Source organism: Adiantum capillus-veneris, chromosome 20 (assembly GCF_014529385.1).
Source record: "Adiantum capillus-veneris isolate H3 chromosome 20, ASM1452938v2, whole genome shotgun sequence".
NCBI lineage: Eukaryota > Viridiplantae > Streptophyta > Polypodiopsida > Polypodiales > Pteridaceae > Adiantum > Adiantum capillus-veneris.
In genome coordinates this window covers 128,947,065-128,966,737 of record NC_140950.1, presented here as the reverse complement: position 1 = coordinate 128,966,737, position 19,673 = coordinate 128,947,065, and the positions used below count along the sequence as shown (strand labels likewise).

The following is a 19,673-nucleotide window of genomic DNA, read 5'->3' as shown; positions in this document are numbered from 1 at the left end:
TCCTTCATTTTGTCGTCAAGTAAAACATACCTACATTTGTGGGTCCAAAGGTACACTCATGGTGGGCGGCTTAGGCCTTCAAGCTCTGATCTCAAGTGACAATTTGAAGCATGTCATTTAGGGGTAGAGTGCTCTTATATTAGTAGTTGGAAACCTCAAGAGACCAATGAGCTTTGGAATTTATCATAAATTATACTTTGTCAAAACATTTCCAGCTTTTGTCATGGTGGCTTTTGTGGTATTATAACCACTTTAAAAAGTTCCAATATAAGAATACCCTTTGTTTGCACTTATTAAGTCCAAATTTATGTGATAAATGGAATATACTAGTACTGATGGTAAACTTAGACAGTGATGAAATATGATACATTCTATTTACTATTGATTGTCATAATTAGTAGTGACAAGTTGAGGCTCTTTGTTGGCATTGCCTTTCAACAAAAAGGGAGGGTGTATCAATAGTCATGATTAGTAGTGACAAGTTGAGGCTTTTTGTTGGCATTGCCTTTCAACAAAAAGGGAGGGTGTATGCAGAGGGAGTTTTAGCCCATGCACAACGAAGTCTCCTTAGAATTTGAAAAGGTATGTTTTATCTTCCTCTTTAATCTCTCTCTCTCTCTCTCTCTCTCTCTCCAAAGTGAAAGGCAATGCCAACTTCTGCTCTCTATAGATGCCTTGTTGACCACTAGTGCCTTGCCAAGTGGAAATTGGTTGGTGTACCACTCTTCAAATTCGAAGCCAATACTTTCCTGTTTATATTACAATCATTCCAATTAAGTGGTATGGTTCACTCAAAATTGTGTTATATGCTAGTTTACCAAGTTGATTAGTTGAAAGTGTTAAACCATTGTTTTTCCTTGGATAACCTTTCCTTGGATAACCAAGGCCTTGAAGATCTAAAGACACTAGGTTGTGTGTATGTCATTGGTTTTTTTTTCCTTTTGAGTCATTGATTCGTTGTAGGAGCTTTTCCACAAAATTTCTGATCGCTGTGAGGGTGCATACAAATTTGATTGCCAAACTTGTTTGTATACGAGAAAAAGATAAAACTACGATGCGCAACATAACAGATCATAATTTCCAAGGACAATGCAAGGCAAATTACTTATAAACTTCCTTCTATAAGATTACACAGTATCTCAAAAAACTCAATTTTAGGAACATTTTGATCCCATTACTGTATTAAAGTTCTTTTATATGCCTTCACTTTAAATGCACCAGTTATTGAAAAATTATTCTGGAGACCTTTGCCTTACACACCCATTGTAGCCTTCGGTTTATTTAAAGACTTGAAGAAACATGCTTGCTCTAGTCAAGTCATGAATTGTGCCTTATAGCCTAACAGTTTTTCTGCCTTGAATTCTGATGAAGGGATACATTGAATGTTAAAACACTAAAATATTTCGATAGGTTTAGAAGACATTACGTCGTGCATGAAGAATGGTTACATTGGTGGCTTGGTGTGCACATCTTTCCTAATAATTTGAGCAGTTCATACACATAAGTTGTGCAGAAGTGTTAATTTTGTCACTAAGCAACCCTTGTACAAGTTATGCTAGGTTTAAAAAACCAGACCAAAGGCATATTATTCTACACTAAGCTCCTAATCATATCACAAAGCAAACCAAAAACCTGCATCCAGACCTTTCTTTACTCTGAGATGCTGATGTCGCGCACCTCCGACTTATGTTCTGGTGGCGTTGCCTTGAGAACTATAACAGAGAGAACACCATTGTCCATACTGGCCTTCACTTCGTCTAGCTTGGCATTCTTGGGCAGGCGGAAGCGGCGCAAGAAGCTTCCGTGTGCTCGTTCCACTCTGTGCCACCTATCTGTGGATGCCTTTTCTTCTATCTTGCGCTTGCCACTGATCTGCAAGACGTTTCCATTCTCCACCTGTACCTTCACATCATCCTTAGAAAGCCCTAGTACAGAAACCGCACAACGGCAGGGATTTAGTGAAGGCGCATATGCAGAAGGCTACGCACACAGCGCTTTCCTAAGTGCGTGTGTGTGTGTGTGTGTGTGTGTTGTGAGAGAGAGATCAGTACCAGGCAGGTTAACCTTGAAGATATGAGCATCAGGAGTTTCCTTCCAGTCCACCTGCGTACTCGCCACCGCAGAGACATCGCGAGCGAAAGAGGGGTTGTTCGGAAAGCTCAGCAGAGAAGGCAGGGAGAAGGGATCGAGCATCATGTAGCCAAAGGGATCAATATCGCTTCTGCGTCCGCCGAAGAGGGTGAGCGCCATTTTGAGCTGTGTATAGAGCAGCAGCAGCAGCAGCAGCAGCAGTAGCCCCGTCACCAGATCACCAAACAATGTGTGAAGGATTGTTTCGTGGAGTGTCTTCTTATGGGATGTATACGTCCTTCTGAAGGGCTCTTCCACTTCCGGATCCGCAGTCTCCGTTTGTTTCCAAATTCCGAAGAGAAAGAGAGAGAGAGAGAGAGACTCAGGCCCATGTCACATTGGGACACGCGGCCATTCCACGTTTTGGAAGATGGCCAGCCAAACGCGTCACATTAGGCTATATCCTAAACAATGCTAACTTCCCCCAGCGAATCTGCTGCAGCCAAATGGTAAGGCGTCCGTCTTTCGAGCTGATTGGCAGGTCTCGAAACCTGTGAGCGTCATTCGCGCTTGCGCTTTTTGCAGATGGCCGCTTCATTAGAAAGTTGGCCGGCCTCTCTTGCCCGCCCCTCTGACAAAGACTCGAGGCCAAGTTTTGCCTTTTCATTGGCGAATGAAACGACACCATCTCAGCATGGCCTTGCACACCCCGTCCCAGTGTGACACGGGCCTGAGAGACGAGAGACGAGTCGAGAGACAGCTCTATGAGCCTCCTCAATATGACACATGGGCAAGTTCAAATGGTTCAAGAAACTTTGTAAATTTGGATAGGCTCAAAATACGGGCTGGTTTGCGCACGCACGCAAACACACACAATCCCCCCCCCCCCCCTTTCGAACCCACAACTTCCCAATAGCAAGCCATGTCATCGTCAGTAGCAGTTGTGTGTACCTTGGATCTATCCACCTAGGCATGCCAGTTTCATACCAGACCACCCTTGGTTATTTGTATGAGCAATCTGATATAAGCATGGAGAACCTCTCTCTCTCTCTCTCTCTCATCCTCAAATGTCATGTCTCTTTCTATCACTGTTGGAATTAAGGTTGCAGAGAAACACACATAGCTTGGAGAAGACGAAGGAAGCTCAAGGCACACAATAGAGAGTGTGTTACTTAGTGTGCAATAGAAAGATAGATAGCCCTAGAGTGATGGGTGTATATACAATGCACGGGGGAAAAAACCTCCTAAAGAGGGAAAAAATGCCCCGGCGGTCCTAGTGTGTTCACACATATCACTACCACATGTATATGGTAACAAATCCCCCCTGGAGTGATGCGGTGAACGAGAGCTGGCACATGAGTAAAGGGAAGTGCCATGCCCTGAGGACAGGATCAGTCCACAAAGGGGAGTAAGCCCAAAGCTTTGCGGAAAGCTTCAAGCTTCTCACGAGACAATGCCTTTGTGAAAAGATCTGCAAGGTTGTCCTGTGTTGGCACATAAGCCAAGCTGATCTCTCCTGCTGAGAGCCTCTCCCTGACATAGTGGTAATGCACCTCAATGTGCTTTGTGCGAGCATGAAAAACTGGGTTCCTCGCAACTGCCAATGCGCTTTGACTGTCAATGTAGATAGTGTTGGCAGTGTCCTGTCCAACACCCAAATCAGCCATAAGGCGTTTGAGCCATACACACTCAACCGTAGCTGTGAAGACTGCCCTGTACTCAGCCTCACAACTCGAAGTGGCCACAGTAGGTTGCTTCTTGCTCAACCATGATATACATGAACTGCCAAGCATGAAACAAAAACCACTTGTGGACACTCGCGTGTCAAAACAACCAGCCCAATCTGAGTCCGAAAAAGCATGTAAAAGTCTGGCGGCAATGATCCCTCCTTGGGATAAAACAAGCCAAGATGTAAAGTGCCACTAAGGTAGCGGAAAATCCTCTTGACAGCCTGCCAATGCTTAGACCCTGGGCTACGCATAAATCTGCTGACCTGTGAGACTGCAAACTAAATATCCGCCCTCGTGTTGCATACATAAATGAGGCAGCCAACAGCAGTTTGGTAAAGAGTGACATCAGCAGGATCGCCAGCATCATGTAAACTCAACTTCAAACCTGTTTCCATGGGAGTGGCAATAGGTTTGCAATCCTCAAGTCCAAACTTACATAGCAATGTCTCTATGTAACTTTTCTGACACAAGGCAATACCACCATCACACTGCTTAAACTGTATACCCAAGTAATGATGCAACATCCCCAAATCTTTCATCTTGAAAGTAGCATTCAAATCAGCCTTAAATTCAGCAATATGTCTCTCATTTGGTCTAGTGATCAGCAAATCATCAACATAAAGAACCACGATGAGAAATACATCACCCTCACGCTTTACATACAATGTGCTTTCTGTTGGACTGTTACAAAAGCCTTGTTTGACCAAATGAGTGTCAGCTTTCTCATACCAAGCGCGAGGAGATTGCTTCAACCCATACAAAGCCTTGTTACATTTGCACACTTTGTCCTCTTGTCCTTTTATGACAAAACCGCGAGGCTGCGTTACATAAACTTCCTCAAATATGTCACCATTCAAGAAAGCAGTAACAATGTCTGATTGATGTACATCCCAACCAAAATGAGCTACCAATGCACATAGAAAACGCACAGTAGTCATACGACAAGTGGGAGAAAAAGTCTCTTCATAATCTATGCCTTTTTGCTGTGCATAACCCTTTGCAACAAGTCGAGCCTTATGGCGATCGATCTCACCATCCGGTTTGCGTTTCAACTTGTAAACCCACTTTGTACCAATGGCCTTTTTTCCAGGAGGCAAATCACATAAAGTCCATGTGTCATTTTCTATAAGTGAATCATATTCTGATTGCATGGCAGCCATCCAATTTTCTGAATTCTGTGCTTCATCAAAAGACAGAGGCTCCTCAACATCATGTAAACGAGACACAGCCAAAGCATAACAATCTGATGCATAAGATGCATGGCAAGAGCCTGAACAAGTACGACTAGACAAAGGTGCATCCAATTTACTGTCACGCAAAGTGTGCACCAGCCATTTTGGCATACCTCTAGCCTGCTCATTTTCAGCCCTTTCCTCATCAAGTACATCATGTACATCTGCATCAGTAATAGTCTGATCTAAAACATTTTTAGAAACCCCCATAGGCTGTACATTTGCCTCATTGGAACTTACATTCGTATTTCCACCACTGAAAAGAGGCAACAAAGTGTCATAAATGTCCTGTGAGCTTACATTACTGTCTCTAGTACATGACAGCAAGGGCTGAATAGAATCTTCCACAAACACTACATCCCGAGAAACCAGAATACGTTTTGTTTGCGGATGATACAACCTGTAACCTTTGCTTTCAGCACTATAACCAACAAAAGTACATTTGACAGCCTTATCATCCAATTTTCTGCGCTGCACTTGTGGCACCAAAGCATATGCCAAACAGCCAAAAACACGCATGTGCTCAATAGAAGGTTTTCTATCATGCCATGCTTCATATGGAGTAATAGACTGCAAAGCTTTCGTAGGACACCTGTTAAGTACATAAGTGGCACACATGATGGCCTCAAGCCAAAAAGAATGCGGTAAAGCTTGACTTTTGACCATACATCATGCCATTTCCGTCAGTGACCTGTTTTTCCTCTCAGCAACACCATTTTGCTGAGGTGTATAAGGCACTGTACATTGGTGTTTTATCCCACGACTAGCCAGAAATGCATTAAATTCATGAGACATATACTCCCCCCCTCGATCGGAACGAAGGGTGCCCATAGTACATTTCGAGACATTTTCAGCCATAGCCAGAAATGGTTTGAAGCACATAAAAACTTCGGACTTCGCTTTAAGCGGAAATACCCATGCATGCCTGGAGTAATCATCAATGAAAGTCACGAAGTACAGGTAATTGCCCAAGGACGGAGTTTGCATGGGCCCACAAACATTACTATGCACAAGTTGCAACCTACATGTGGCCCGAACTGAACCATCCTTTGGAAATTTAGAATGCTTCATCTTACGCAAAATACAGCCTTCACAAACATGTTTGACAAGTGCTTCAAGAGGCGGCAAAGAAGCAACCATATCAGATTTGTGCAAACGCAGCAAACTGGCAAAATTCAGATGACCAAAACGTGCATGCCAAAGTTTTGCATCTAAAATAACCCTTGAATCTGCAACAGCATTTACAAAATTTTTTCCACACTTGTCATACAAAGTGAGCTTATACAGCCCACGGCACAGAAGCCCATATGCAACAATTTCATCACCAAAACTGAGGTCATGAACTATACATCTGTCATCCACAAATTTGACTACAAGTCCAAGTCTAGCAAGTGCGGATACATATAAGAGATTCTTCTTGATCCCAGGTACATAAAGTGCATCAACAAGTGTGAAGGAACTCCCATTAGCAGCAGTGAGCACAATCTTTCCAACTCCCTGAACTGGATAAGAGGCGTTGTTGGCACAAGTGACTGAATTCCCATGAGGGACAGACTCGAGAGAGGTAAACAATTCACGATGTGAGGTAATGTGCTTTGTAGCACCACTGTCGAAATACCACACATGTGAATCTGCAGCAAGTGACAAGCATGCATCATGGACAGCAGGATTGTAAGTGCACTCTGTGCTAAAAGCCCATTCTGCATGAACATCAGCAACACAGTCTCCTTTCACAGAAGACTCAACAATGGCTGCATTTGTAGTGGAACTAGCATTTGCAGTGGAACCACCCTCTTTCTTCTTAGCCTCTTTGGCCTTCAACTTAGGACACGACTTGATCAAGTGATCATTGGCTTTACAATAATGGCAACACATCTTCTTTTTGCCCTTATCACCAGAGTTTCTAGAAGAAGTACTGCCAGCAGAAGCATTAGGAACATAATTTTTGCCACTCACAGCAGAACCATAAGAAGTGGCTGCATTACTGTTACCACCCTTTCTTTGAGGAGCAAAAAAGGCCCGTTCAACTGCACGCTGCCTAGTCCTGTTTTTTCTAGAAAGTGACTCTTGCAACAGCAATGTGCATAATGCATCAAACTTGACAACTTCAGGATTTCCTTGGGTCATCAGTCTCCAAGTACTAGCAAATGTCTGGTAGGAATCTGGTAAGGCATCAAGAACCGTCTGCACAAGGGAATTGTCTGAAATGACTTCACCTGCAAAAATAAGCTGCTCATTGATATCCTTGACACTAGCAAGGAAAGTGTCCATATCATCTTCCTCATGCATAATCTTCGAATCCAGCTCTTTACGCAGCAAAGCAATTTTAGCCTCATTGCGGCTTGCATAAAGGCCTGCTAGAATATCCCAAGCCTGTTTTGCAGATTTTGCTGAACGGATGTGAGGAACAATGGTGCGCTTCACAGACAACGCAATCAGTGCATGAGCCTGCGCATCCTTAACATCCCAACGAGCTTGTTCTGTCGTAGGCAAAACAACTCTAACAGCTGCAATCCTTGCAGCAAGACCTGCAACATCCTCAACATCGCCTACATCCTCAGAACCAGGACGTACATCAATGCCCTGCACAATGTTCCAGACACCCTTTGACACAAGAACATGTTGCATCATATAAGCCCACATAGGGTAGTTGTCCCCATCCAACCTGTCCTCAGCAGCAAACATCTTGAACACATCTGTGTTGTTGTTGTCAGCCATGGTAAATGCTGCACCTGATGTGAAAACTGCCCGAAAATAGGAGAAACAGAGCGGGAACAACCTGTGCTATATAGCACAAACCGTAGAAGACTGTAAGGCACCTGTTATGTAGAAAATGGCACTGACAAAAATTCTGCACAAAATGACGAAATAGCTTGTGCAGTACTGCCTGTAGTGGAAACGGAGGCCGAAATGAGCCCAAATCAAAATTCTGAGCAGATCCAGCTCTTCGAGCTGGCCCTAAATTTTTGTCGACCTGCGAACGCTCGCCAAAGCTCATTGAAATCGGAGAAGGTGAGCAGGCGTGTGCTGGAGCAGCTGGCGACTAAGCCCGGGAGGACGTGACCTGCTCTGATACCAATTGTTGGAATTAGGGTTGCAGAGAAACACACACAGCTTGGAGAAGACGAAGGAAGCTCAAGGCACACAATAGAGAGTGTGTTACTTATTGTGCAATAGAAAGATAGATAGCCCTAGAGTGATGGGCGTATATACAATGCACGGGGGAAAAAACCTCCTAAAGAGGGAAAAAATGCCCTGGCGGTCCTAGTGTGTTCACACACATCACTACCACATGTATATGGTAACAATCACACATATCTCTCTTCTCCACAATTGCCTTGTATAGGTATGTATGTGGCATTGCAAGTGTTCTCTAGTGTCAGAGGATCTTATCGAAGTTGAGCCAGATCGGAGTCGAGGTGTTCACTGGATCAGAGGCTAGTTCTTGTCTTCATTGAATCTTCCATTGTCTACTCTGACATGGTATCAAAGCCCTAGCCTTGTCACTACCACCTTGGGTTCTCGGTATTGGTTGATCTAGTGTTGTTTTAGGGGACCCTCATATACTTGCTCCACATTGGCGAAACTGAACTTCATGAGTTCTTCGACCATGTTGTACACCGTGTGACTAACGACATGTGCCGAAAAAACTCTACCATGTAGGTTTGTAAGTGTTGCAATAGGGAACACAACCATCATGGTATCCTAATATACAATAAAGAGAGAAAGTGATACTACTTTCCCAAAATGCTATGCTCTTACATGACCTTGCTATGTGACTGAAGAGAAAATTGGATGAAAGCCTTCTAGCTTATGCATCTCTGTTGCAGATCTTAACCAAGCTTATTTGGAAATGACATTGAACCAAAACCATATACTTACGATAAGGTGGAAAATACCTCTAATACTTACCCGAAGGGCAAGTGCATATTTCAACCGATAAGGATATATTACAAAAATTCCTTTGACCTGCTAATCACTAAAAATAGAGATTAATGAAGCTAAAGAAGCTAAAACTTTGAACCCTGGGTGTTGCCTTGGCTCTAAACCCCTTGGCTAGATTCCAGAAAGAACTTATTGATGGGAATGGGATCGCGCTAGCTACGGTGGATGAAAGAGAAACATAGTGCAAGTGTGTGTGTGTGTGTGTGTGTGTGTGTGTGTGTGTGTGTAAGCAAGATTATCACTCAAGTGAATTAGGTTCCAAGACAGAATTAGCTTGGACTCATAAATACAATCTTGAGTATTGACTTAGCTTAGCACAAGCTCACCATAGACAGGCATGTAGTGCAAACTTGAATTGTGTTGTTTATTCCTAAAAGTGAGCTTTAAGTAGCTCTACAGCTTGACTCCATTACATGTGGGATAATTCCTCCTCTTCCCTCTTTCACTCAGACTCTAAGAAAAAACCCTCACTTTACAATCCTCTCCTTGGGATTTGACTAAGACAAAATACTAAAAATGCAATATCCATACATGATGATAAGTTGGTATCCACACAAGGATGGTAAAAAATCCACACAAGTTGACAAAATCCACACAGGATGATAATATCCACACATGAAAATAAAAGTCCTCCCCTATAAGTAGAGAGGCTACATCTTCAAAGAATGTCGTCATAAAAGACAAGGTTGTTTTCGCCTTCAACTTCTTCTTCATCCTCTACCATGTGAGCTGATCCTTTGTTAGGCCTCTTTCCTTCATAGCTTCGGCTACATTGCTTCTACTATTGCTGCTTTCTCCACTGCTACTGTCTATATTTGAGTAGCATCGAGAAGGAGGGTGCCCCTTCTTACTGCATTTGTTGTTGTACGAGACTCGGCACCCTCCTGTTGTAGTGGTTAGCTGCAATTGAGATATCTTGAGTAATGTTTAATTATGTGATGTCTATTTTATTTTTCTAATTGAGTTGATGATGATTTTGTAGAGTGGAAAGCGGGGAGTTGACAAAGAGGCGCAAACAATAACTCTTGGACGTTTTATACTCGCACAATGTTTTAGATGTCCATTTCAATAAGCCACTAAGGCTCTGTAAATAATTGTAGTGGGAACTTTCCCTTATGGAACATGCAAGAACTAATGATCTGCACTCATTTACAAAAGTGAAGTGGTTGTAAAAGAGGGGCCTCAAATTTTGGCACCTTAGACTCACAAATAATATATTAAATACCAAAAATCCACAAGAATAGGTGCCTTGGAGTTTGGGCTTAGATTTAGGCCTTTCTCTTGCAGATTCTCTTCTCTGCACTCTTATGCTATGTTTAATTTTTGTGTACTCTCTAATCAAGTCTCTATCTCTTACAATTCTCTTACACACTCTTACAATCTTATCTAGGTCAATTCCATGCTCTGTGTGTGTGTGTGTGTGTGTGTGTGCGCGCGTGCTTGGAAATTGGGGAAAGAGGTTGACAGGTTGATGGTGAAGTTTGTGAGCAAGGTTGAATTGTTTTAAGCAACCGGTCTCCCCCTCTTTCACCCAACAGTGGTATCAGAGCAAAGGTTTCGTTTCACGAGGAGTAATTTTGTGAGCATGAAAACTCGATTAGCTACCAGGAAGCTTATACTAAGAAGGTTGAGTTCTTTCCACTCTGATGCGCCGTCCTCGAAAGTTGGAGCAGGTGGGCATTGGGTAGCTGTAAAGAGAGTCCATATCCCACTTAGCACTCAGTGAGCTTCCCTCCTCCTGAGTCCTCCAACTCCCTCTCCACAGATGATCAGATTATCAATAGTCCTTGCACAACTCATAACTTACACGCTACCGGTACTATCGAGCTTGAGAAATCGAATCTTTGGCCGGATTTGTACTACCAAGTTGAACCAACTGATGGCGTACCACCTTCTTGATGACAATGGTCTGCTACACCTATCTGAAGTCCTCATAAAAAAATCAAACTCAGGGGAATCGGGTTTTGCGCCGCTCTCACGAACCATTGTGGCTGCAACAAGACACCCTCAAACAATGCGAGTCGCACACTAGCCATGAATAGGGCCTACTTTAAAGGGGCGGCCCCCATGCATGGCATGCCCCAGTAAAGACTCTAAGAATATCACTGCATGAGCACCTCCTTCTCTCTCCTTGGTGAGCTCCGAGTCTATCAACCACCCCGTACAGGTAAGATCTCTCAAATTTTTTTTATTTTTAGAGAAAGCAATACAAGGGCCAAACTCCAATAGCGACCCCTTTTGGCATAATGCCTTGCATGATGATCCTGCTTTTGCAGCCATTAATTTGTTTTCATTTTTAAGAAAATGGAGAAAAAAAAAACAAAGAAAAACAAAAACACTGATAGTCCAGTGTTAGAAAAAAAATGGACATGTAGTGTATTTTAACCGACTAAACTCACAAAAGCTCGGTTAGATTTTGAGCTTTCCTTGAACAAATTTACACAAGTTTTAGTGTAAATATCGGCAAAAGTTTCAAATTTTGACCTAAACATTGGTAGAATTTTAAGACTACCTTTCTTTTCTTCGGTTAGGCAACATAATTATTCTAGCCCTGCATGACTAACTGTACTAGATCTTAACCTTCCGCTCAGAACTATCACATGATAGAGACGTCAAGGCCCAACGATGAGGCAATGCAGGCTATTTAGAGACATCGAGTACCATGGGCTGACGGTCCGCCAAACTACCACATCAATTAACAATTCAACTATGAGAATAAAGCGTACAACTAAGAATCATTACATTTTGGTGGGGATCTTAATGGAGTATGGAGACGACATAAGTAGCCAAAAAAATAAATTTTAAATTTTTGACATAAGTAGCCAAAAATATATATAAAAGACGACATATATAACCAAAAAAATAATAATCATACAATCGATAAGTATTTTATATCTCGATGAAAAGTCCATATTTTCTCTCTTCTATGTTTATTTAATGTAATTTTCAACAATAGAGTCCTAAATTTTAATCAACCAAACATCTGTGCTTATTACGATGTTGACAAGTTTGATTTAGTTACGGGTAATCACTTCAACTCCTATCATCTATGCTTTGAACTTTATTAAGCTTATTATATTTCTAGTTTTGATGCTAATTCTAAGAAGGTATATTAAAAGTCTATGTCGACTGACCCACCTTGTCATGGTAAGATTTATCACATGCCATATTGACTGTATGTTTGTGAATATAATTTGTGAGTGTCTCTCCTTTCTATCTGTTTAGAACAAAAATTGTTGACATTCATTCATGGTAATAGTCAATTTTTTATCATTTACGGGTCTTTACTTGACAACTGTGGTTTATCATTGATAATTACATATTATATGTTTTTCAATATTTATGCTACTAATCATAGCACACATTCCACTTTTAGTTCTAATGTTCACAGATCACAAATACAATCACTGGTAAGTACAAAATTCTCTCAAGAATTGTGAGCTTCAAACTCCAGCTAAATATCCAATTTACAATGGTTCACACTTCTTTTATAATAAAAAAAACAAATTCCAAGTCATTGACATGTGATAAAATTGCATCATTAATTTACTACTTATGTACTAGCTTAAATTCAAAGATACAAATATGTCTCTATAATGCAATAGACCAATTGTTCCATAATGGTATTTAATTATTTTCTTCAAAAAGTGCATATTTTACCACATCTCTTGAATTGTTTACATCCAAACATTGGGCTTCCTAGCCCTATAAGGTACTAAATTTTTGGTGAAGTTTTATTTCCAGATATTCAGCCTTGTGACCACTTTATGTGCCACTTTCTATGGTTTAATGCGGGATATGGTGGGGAGGAGGACTGATAAAATGCGTTCAGCTCATGCTTGGATACTCACTATATTTTGGATCATGGTGTAATGCCCAAATAGATTTAAACAAGATGCCTAACCTTGTAATGTATTTTAATAGTTAATTACCTTCATAATGGCACATTAACAATGCTTTCTACATTAGTCTTTTAATAAGACCTTTTAGAGGACCCCTACCTACACATCACATTTATGAGGATTCACCTTCACTTGTAGACCAAGAAGAAAAACTCATCCCTTGAAAAAATAGTTGATCACGAGAACACCACTACACACGCTGGTATGGTTTATAATCGTTACCTTTTGACTTTCAAGGGCCACCCTATAGAGGATGCCAAATGGATGCCTGAAAAGTTTTTTCGGAACTTTCTTGACCTTCTCCACAGTTTCCATCACTCACGGTTGAGTGGATTTCTCTATTGAGCAACTAACCACAGTTGCTATCCCTGGTGGGAGGGATGTTACAAGGCACCTGTTGGGGGTTGGAGCTAGGGAGGATGCAGCCTGAGGGCCATGGCGAGATGAAGAGCAGCTGTAGAAGCGAGAAAAGAGAGAGAGACAGATTCGACACAGTAAAAATAACGCTATTCATCTTATTGAGAGAGCTTACAATGTATATAAATCTACAAAAAACCATGCAAAACTTGTCCTTAACTGATCTTTCTACTGCATGCCTATAAGAGGCTTTCCCACGGGCTGGCCGACAAGGGCTTGGACCCAACAATCCCCCCCTCAAGCCCGAACTGGACAGACCCTCTCATGATACCTCGAGTTTTTGGTGTACTCGTCAATCGTGAGTTTTAGGTTTTCTCACAACCAAGGATTTCTGGTTTATCCATAACCTGGTGCTATGTTAGTAACCCCCCCTTGAACAGATAGGGTGTAGGCCAAATATGTAGCTACGAAAAATGATTGGAGTTTTTGGTTCACTGCCAAACCTTGGGTTTCAGGTGTACCCAGTAACCTCATGAGAAGCGGTAAAAAAAATAGGCTGAGAACTGACAAAAATTGGGAGGTCTTACCATTAATGGATGGCAGTGTCTATAACCCGTACAAAGTTTTGTTATCATGGCATGACAGTAGTTGACAATTTACAGGCTAAAGAAAGGCTTTGACTGAAAGTTTATGATGGTTTTGACAATAGACAAAAGCTGACAAAAACTATGACACTAAACTAGCAAAAATAGTTGATGAAAAAAAAACTTGTACTGTAGTCTCGAAGCAGGTCTTGATCTTCAGCATCGGTTGATGTATCTCTTGGTTTTTGAAGCAAATCTTCTTTGAAAAGAGTCGGAAGTTACCTTAGTGATAGAGCTTGATGTGCATGCATTATCTTGTCCATGCTGAAAAATATGTTGACAAGTCCTTGGGTAGTTCGCACATACTGCCAATGGTATTTTGAACTGCTTGATGTAGCCAAGCAATTTTTGTGTGTTCTTACATCCATTTTGATATGCTTTTTCAAGTCTAAGACCTTTGAGCATCCCAAGATGATATGGTAGAACTTCCACCAAGCTATTGATTGTGTTTTAAGATGCTGCTTTTTGATATGCTGCGAACACTCCTTGACAATTCAGCACTTCCTGCAAATCGGGTATCGAGCACCGAAAGTGTGAATATGGTGTGACTGTCCACTTTCTTAGAAGGTTAATTTAGTTGGCCACTATTTCTAAATAGTGTGAACACAAAGGGAAAAACGAGCTCTGATCTGCAGAGATGGCGCAAGATAACAGCCAGGAGGGTATCAGGGTCGCAGCAGACTGTATATGCCGAATTTGCAAGCACTCAAGAATCGAGATCTCTCTAGCAAGCCAGGGTGAATCTACTGCTACCAATTATGGGCAAAAGCATGCAGGTCGACTGTGTCTTTTTCCTCTGTGTAAGCGGCTGTACCCGCAAGGGTTTTGTTGAGAGTCAAGGCCCAATAGCATTCTGATACCCGTTGTTGGGGGTTGGAGCTAGGGAGGATGCAACGTGAGGGCCATGGCGAGATGACGAGCAACTGCAGAAGCGAGAAGAGAGAGAGAGAGAGAGAGAGAGAGAGAGAGAGAGAGAGAGAGAGAGAGAGAGAGAGAGAGAGAGAGAGAGAGAGATTTGACACAGTAAAAATAACGCTATTCATCTTATTGAGAGAGCTTACAATGTATATAAATCTATAAAAAACCATGCAAAACTTGAAATTAATTGATCTTTCTACTGCATGCCTATAAGAGGCTTTACCATGGGCTGGCCGACAAGGGCTTGGACCCAATAGCACCCTCCTATTGTATTTGTTAGCTGCAATTGGGATAGCTGGCGTAATGGTTAATTATGTGTTGTCTATTTTATTTTTCTGATTGAGTTGATGATGATTTTGTAGAGTGGAAAGCGGGGAGTTGACAAAGAGGCGCAGGCGATAACTCTCAGTCGTTTTATACTCGCACAATATTTTAGATTTTCATTTCAATAAGCCACTATGGCTCTGTAAATAATTGTAGTGGGAACTTCCCCTTATGGGACATGCAAGAACTAATGATCTTCACTCATTTACAAAAGTGAAGTGGTTGTAAAAGAGGGGCCTCAAATTCTAGCACCTTAAACTTACAAATAATGTATTAAATACCAAAAGTCCTCAAGAATAGGTGCCTTGGAATTTGGGGCTAGATTTAGGCCTTTCTCTTGCAGATTCTCTTCTCTACACTCTTATGCTATGCTTAGTTTGTTGTGTACTCTCTAATCAAGTCTCTATCTCTTACACACTCTTACAATCTTTTCTATGTCAATTCCATGCTCTATATGTGTGTATATATGTGTGTGTGTGTGTGTGCACGCGCTCGCTCGCTTGGAAATTGGGAAAAGAGGTTAACAGGTTGATGGTGAAGTTTGTGAGCAACGTTGAAATGTTTTAAGCAACCGGTCTCCCCCACTTTCACCCAACAGTTGCAAGGTTTGTTTGTGTAGTAGTCTTTTGCTACGTGTCCCATTCTTCCACATTCATAACACTTTCTTCCAATTGATGATGTCAATGGCAAATATCTTCCCTTGGAGGATGTCGTAAAACAAAAGCCCCTTCTTATGATGTTAATGAATCTTTCTGCTTTCTTTCTTCTGCTTGGATTGAGTTGATGACATCTTGAAAAGGTAGAGCCGGTTCTTTTTCTTCAAGAATTGTGACTAAGTGGTCATAGGAAGGTGGAAGTGCACTTAATAGTACGGCCACTTTGTCGTCTTTCGGTACTTAAACCTAGATGTAAGTGAGCTACGTGACAATGCTCTTAAGCCTATTTACTAGGCTAGCAATGTCCTCCCCTTGAGTCATAATGATCTCGTAAAATTGTCTTTTGAAGCTAACTTTACTTGTTTTGGACCTAGCTCCAAAATTGCTCTTTAGAACATGCCAAGCTTCATGTGCATGTTTGCATTCGTCTATGAAATGCACATAGTTGTCATGCAAGGAAGTGATGATAATTCCTAATGCTTGTTCGTCCTTGGCCAAATTTTGTGCCCTTGCCTATGAGTGTGGATACCCTAGTGTGCAGTCCATCAGGTTCAGCTTGTTGCTCTAAGGGAGTGTTGATGACAAACTGCGAACATTTTTTCATGAGGTATCCTCTTAACTTTTTTTTCCATGTGTGAAACCCCTCCCCGTTGAATTTTTGTATTCCCTTCTCACCCATTGTGCTAATAGAGGGGTGTTAGCTTAGGAGACTCTCCTAGCCAGTGTCTACCTCTTTACACGGTGCACAAAAGATTGAAATTTATTTGAAGTTGTTGTGCTTGGTTGGGTTGAGAGAGAGAGAGAGAGAGAGAGAGAGAGAGAGAGAGAGAGAGAGAGATTTCTCCTTGTCAAAGTGAAGCACCTCTTCACGGGAGTGGAATCCCTCTTCTTGACTTTAAACTTTGCTTTGGAAAGGCTTTTGTTTGAAATTCAAAACACTTTGAGGGCCGCTTGGAAAGAATTTTGAATGCTCGTCCTTCTCTTTAGTGCTTTTGTATGGTGCGTCTTGGTAGCCTCGAGTTCTTTCATGCCTTTTATGTTGCTAAGTGGGAGCATGTCGTTAGGAGATTTGGAGCTTTAGAGGGTCGGGCCAATGGCCGTGGGACAGCACCCCTAGGAGGGTTTGAGGCAAGGTTTACTTGGTGACCCGGGGGATCAAGGGCCAAATGGGATCGAGCAGCGAGGAAAGACGGGCAGGGCCTCCGGGCATATTAGGGCAGGCCGAGAAGGCGAGGGTAGCACTGGCGGCGGTCAGCAACTCAATGTAAAAGGGGGTGTGCGTGTGTAGCTCCCCTTGCGGATCTGAATCCGTCACAAAACTGCACTTCACCACCTACTATAGGTCCGTCGGACTTGCCCGATTGAGGGAACCTAAGGAGTCCTCATGGATGCCTGACTGTGGTACCGAACGACTCGGAGGTTTGAACTTTGCAAGAAGGAGATTGACAATGAGCGAGGAGTTAAATGTGTTGTACTATTGAGTCCTCACACCTTGAATCAAAGGCTTGACAAGTAGCAAGGAGTTAATGTGTTGTCCTCCTCACACTCTGAAGCAAAAAGGCTACAGACTCTGGCCCGTTATCTTTTTACATGTCATAAAATTTAATATCTAACCAACCCAAACATTTTTCTCATATTAAACTAATCATTTAATGTGGGAGAATAAGCGGGAACAAGGGTTAGAATATAAACATGTGCTTATGGATCTGTCTCAACACGGGGCCAAGGTTAAAGCGGTCCAAATAAGAGATGGTATGTTAAAGAGCAATGCTACCTAATGGAGCTTAAAAACCTTAGGGTTATCTTCATTAAAGACCTCCAAAAGTTTATGCTTCAAACCAATTGACTTAAGAAGCATAAAAGATACATGTTCAAAAAATTCTTCACATGTGGCCCTCATGATGTGCTTGAATCTTATTGGATAGGCTTGAAAGGGGTCCAATGAGAATTTAGATGCATAAAAATAAATAATTAACTTCCTTCTCTCAAAGACAAAAAAGAGGACACATGCCCCAAATGATTTAATTAAATATTACTAGAGAGAGAGAGAGAGAGAGAGAGAGAGAGAGAGAGAGAGAGAGAGAGAGAGAGAGAGAGAGAGAGAGGTGGACCAAGCATGAGAGGGGGGTATACTCTCCCACACACATACACACATTCTCTCATTGTGTGGAGTGTAAAGTGCAAGAGCTCCATCTCCTTCTCCAAGCTTGTTGAGAAGTTGAGAGCCTACACTAACAATCTTGGCTATGGAATGCAAATCCAACCAAGAGCTATGCTTCAATGCTTAACCTTGCCATCTTCTTCATCTTCATTACTATTATATTATGCTATGCTAATCAAGAAGAATGATGATAAGTGTGGAACTGTTTCTTTCTCCTATGAATGATTCTTCTTCCTCTTCCCTACCCTCATTCCTCACTATCTCTCTCCACCTTCGAAGGTGTTTGAGGCCTTGGGACTGAGGCTTGGGATAGTTAATGCTTTTGCAACGTTTATGTTATGATTGTGATCCATGAAGCTTTCCATCTTCATAGCATCACCAAGGTTACAAGGAACACAAAGATTGTATTGTACCAAGTCTCTCTTAATGGGAGAATCTATAATACAAACGCCTTTTGGAGGGGGGACCGGCTTCAAGTAGATCCGGTCCTCAACTATTGTCATGTTCTCTAATACTCTTTCTCTCTCTTGCAAAAGTATTGTTCATGCCAAGTTAATTAAGTACTATGTTTATGTTGCTACCATCAATTAAGTTCACCCTCTATGTTCTCAAAGTGATCTCACAAAAATGCTCACTTTAATCTCTTAATTCCGCTATTCTCAAAGTTCATACTCCATTTCCATTACATTGGTATCAGAGCATTTGGTTTCTCTTTTCTTGCTTAAGAAGAGAGGTCCTTAAGTAGCCTATTAATGGTTGATTTTGTTAATTATATTAGGGTAAGTGGGAATGGGATCTATTATGGGTTTTATTGAGCCCACTATGTGGGATATGGTACACACCTCGGGAGCTTTGGTGTTAATAATGGGGTTAGACCCACTCCACTACTATCTATAATTAACCAATTCGAGTCGTGGGTGTAGATACTTAAGTGCTTATTTTCAAAGGCTAAGAGGAGTAGCAACTAAGGTTCTGAATTTCCAAAGGATACACTAAGTAAACACATAAGTATAATTAGCATGGCTAACAATAACCAAGAGAGTAGAATGAACATTGATAACTTTGATTTTACACATGAAGGTGCTCATGGTGATGCCTCCATGTTTATCAATTATCTTGTTACTAGGTTGCATCAAGCTATGGGCAACCCTAGTTTGCAAGCCGAACTACTCCAAGAGGTGAGCGAGTTTAGGAGTCCTCTTGATGAGACTCCCAAAAGAATAATCTCTCCCATAAGAGAGGAGGAATTCAAAGAACAAGAAAGAAGTGAATCCCTAAGTTCCTATAAAGATGTGGCTCCATGATGGAACCTTTGGTGCCACAAACAAATTATTGACCTTCATCCAACAATTTGATGTGGCCTTTGGAGATGAGGGCTTCACGGAGTCCTCCAAGCTACACCATGTAGCTATGCACTTTCAAAAATCTGCTCGTGAATGGTGGGCTAGCCTTCGTGGCAATGGCAAGGCCGCAAAGACATGGAAAACTCTATGTGTTTCCATCATGAAGAAATTCTTGCAAGCGATGCAAAGGACAAAGTGCTTATCGAATGGCAGAGCTTGAAGCTAGTCTTCAACGAGTCTATCCACAAATATGTAGACAAGTTTTGGGATTTACATCTCACAACTACAGTCTTTTAAGAAATAGACTTCTTCGAACAAAATCAACAATTTTGTGCGGTATTACCTGAAGAAATGGTCGAGTATGTCAACTCACAATGGCCAAGCACTATCA

The 19,673-nt window shown here is 41.7% G+C and overlaps 1 protein-coding gene across 1 annotated transcript; it reads right to left on the bottom strand.

Annotated features, from left to right (window-relative positions):
* Window positions 1–1,254: 1,254 nt before the first annotated feature.
* On the bottom strand, window positions 1,255–2,393 carry LOC147433227 (18.1 kDa class I heat shock protein-like). Its single transcript, XM_086491729.1, has 2 exons — window positions 2,052–2,393; window positions 1,255–1,925 (listed from the first exon to the last, which is right to left on the bottom strand). The coding sequence occupies exons 1-2, from the start codon at window positions 2,248–2,250 to the stop codon at window positions 1,651–1,653; spliced, it is 474 nt and encodes a 157-aa protein (XP_086347855.1). The 5' UTR covers window positions 2,251–2,393; the 3' UTR covers window positions 1,255–1,650.
* Between the last annotated feature and the right edge of the window lie 17,280 nt (window positions 2,394–19,673).

What these genes read in the sequence shown, in the direction of transcription:
- LOC147433227 (XM_086491729.1), bottom strand. Translation starts at nt 2,250, where the DNA reads ATGGCGCTCACCCTCTTCGGCGGACGCAGAAGCGATATTGATCCCTTT. An exon ending in CTTCAAGGTTAACCTGCCTG is followed by an intron (nt 1,926 to 2,051) that starts GTACTGATCTCT and finishes TTTCTGTACTAG; the next exon opens with GGCTTTCTAAGGATGATGTG.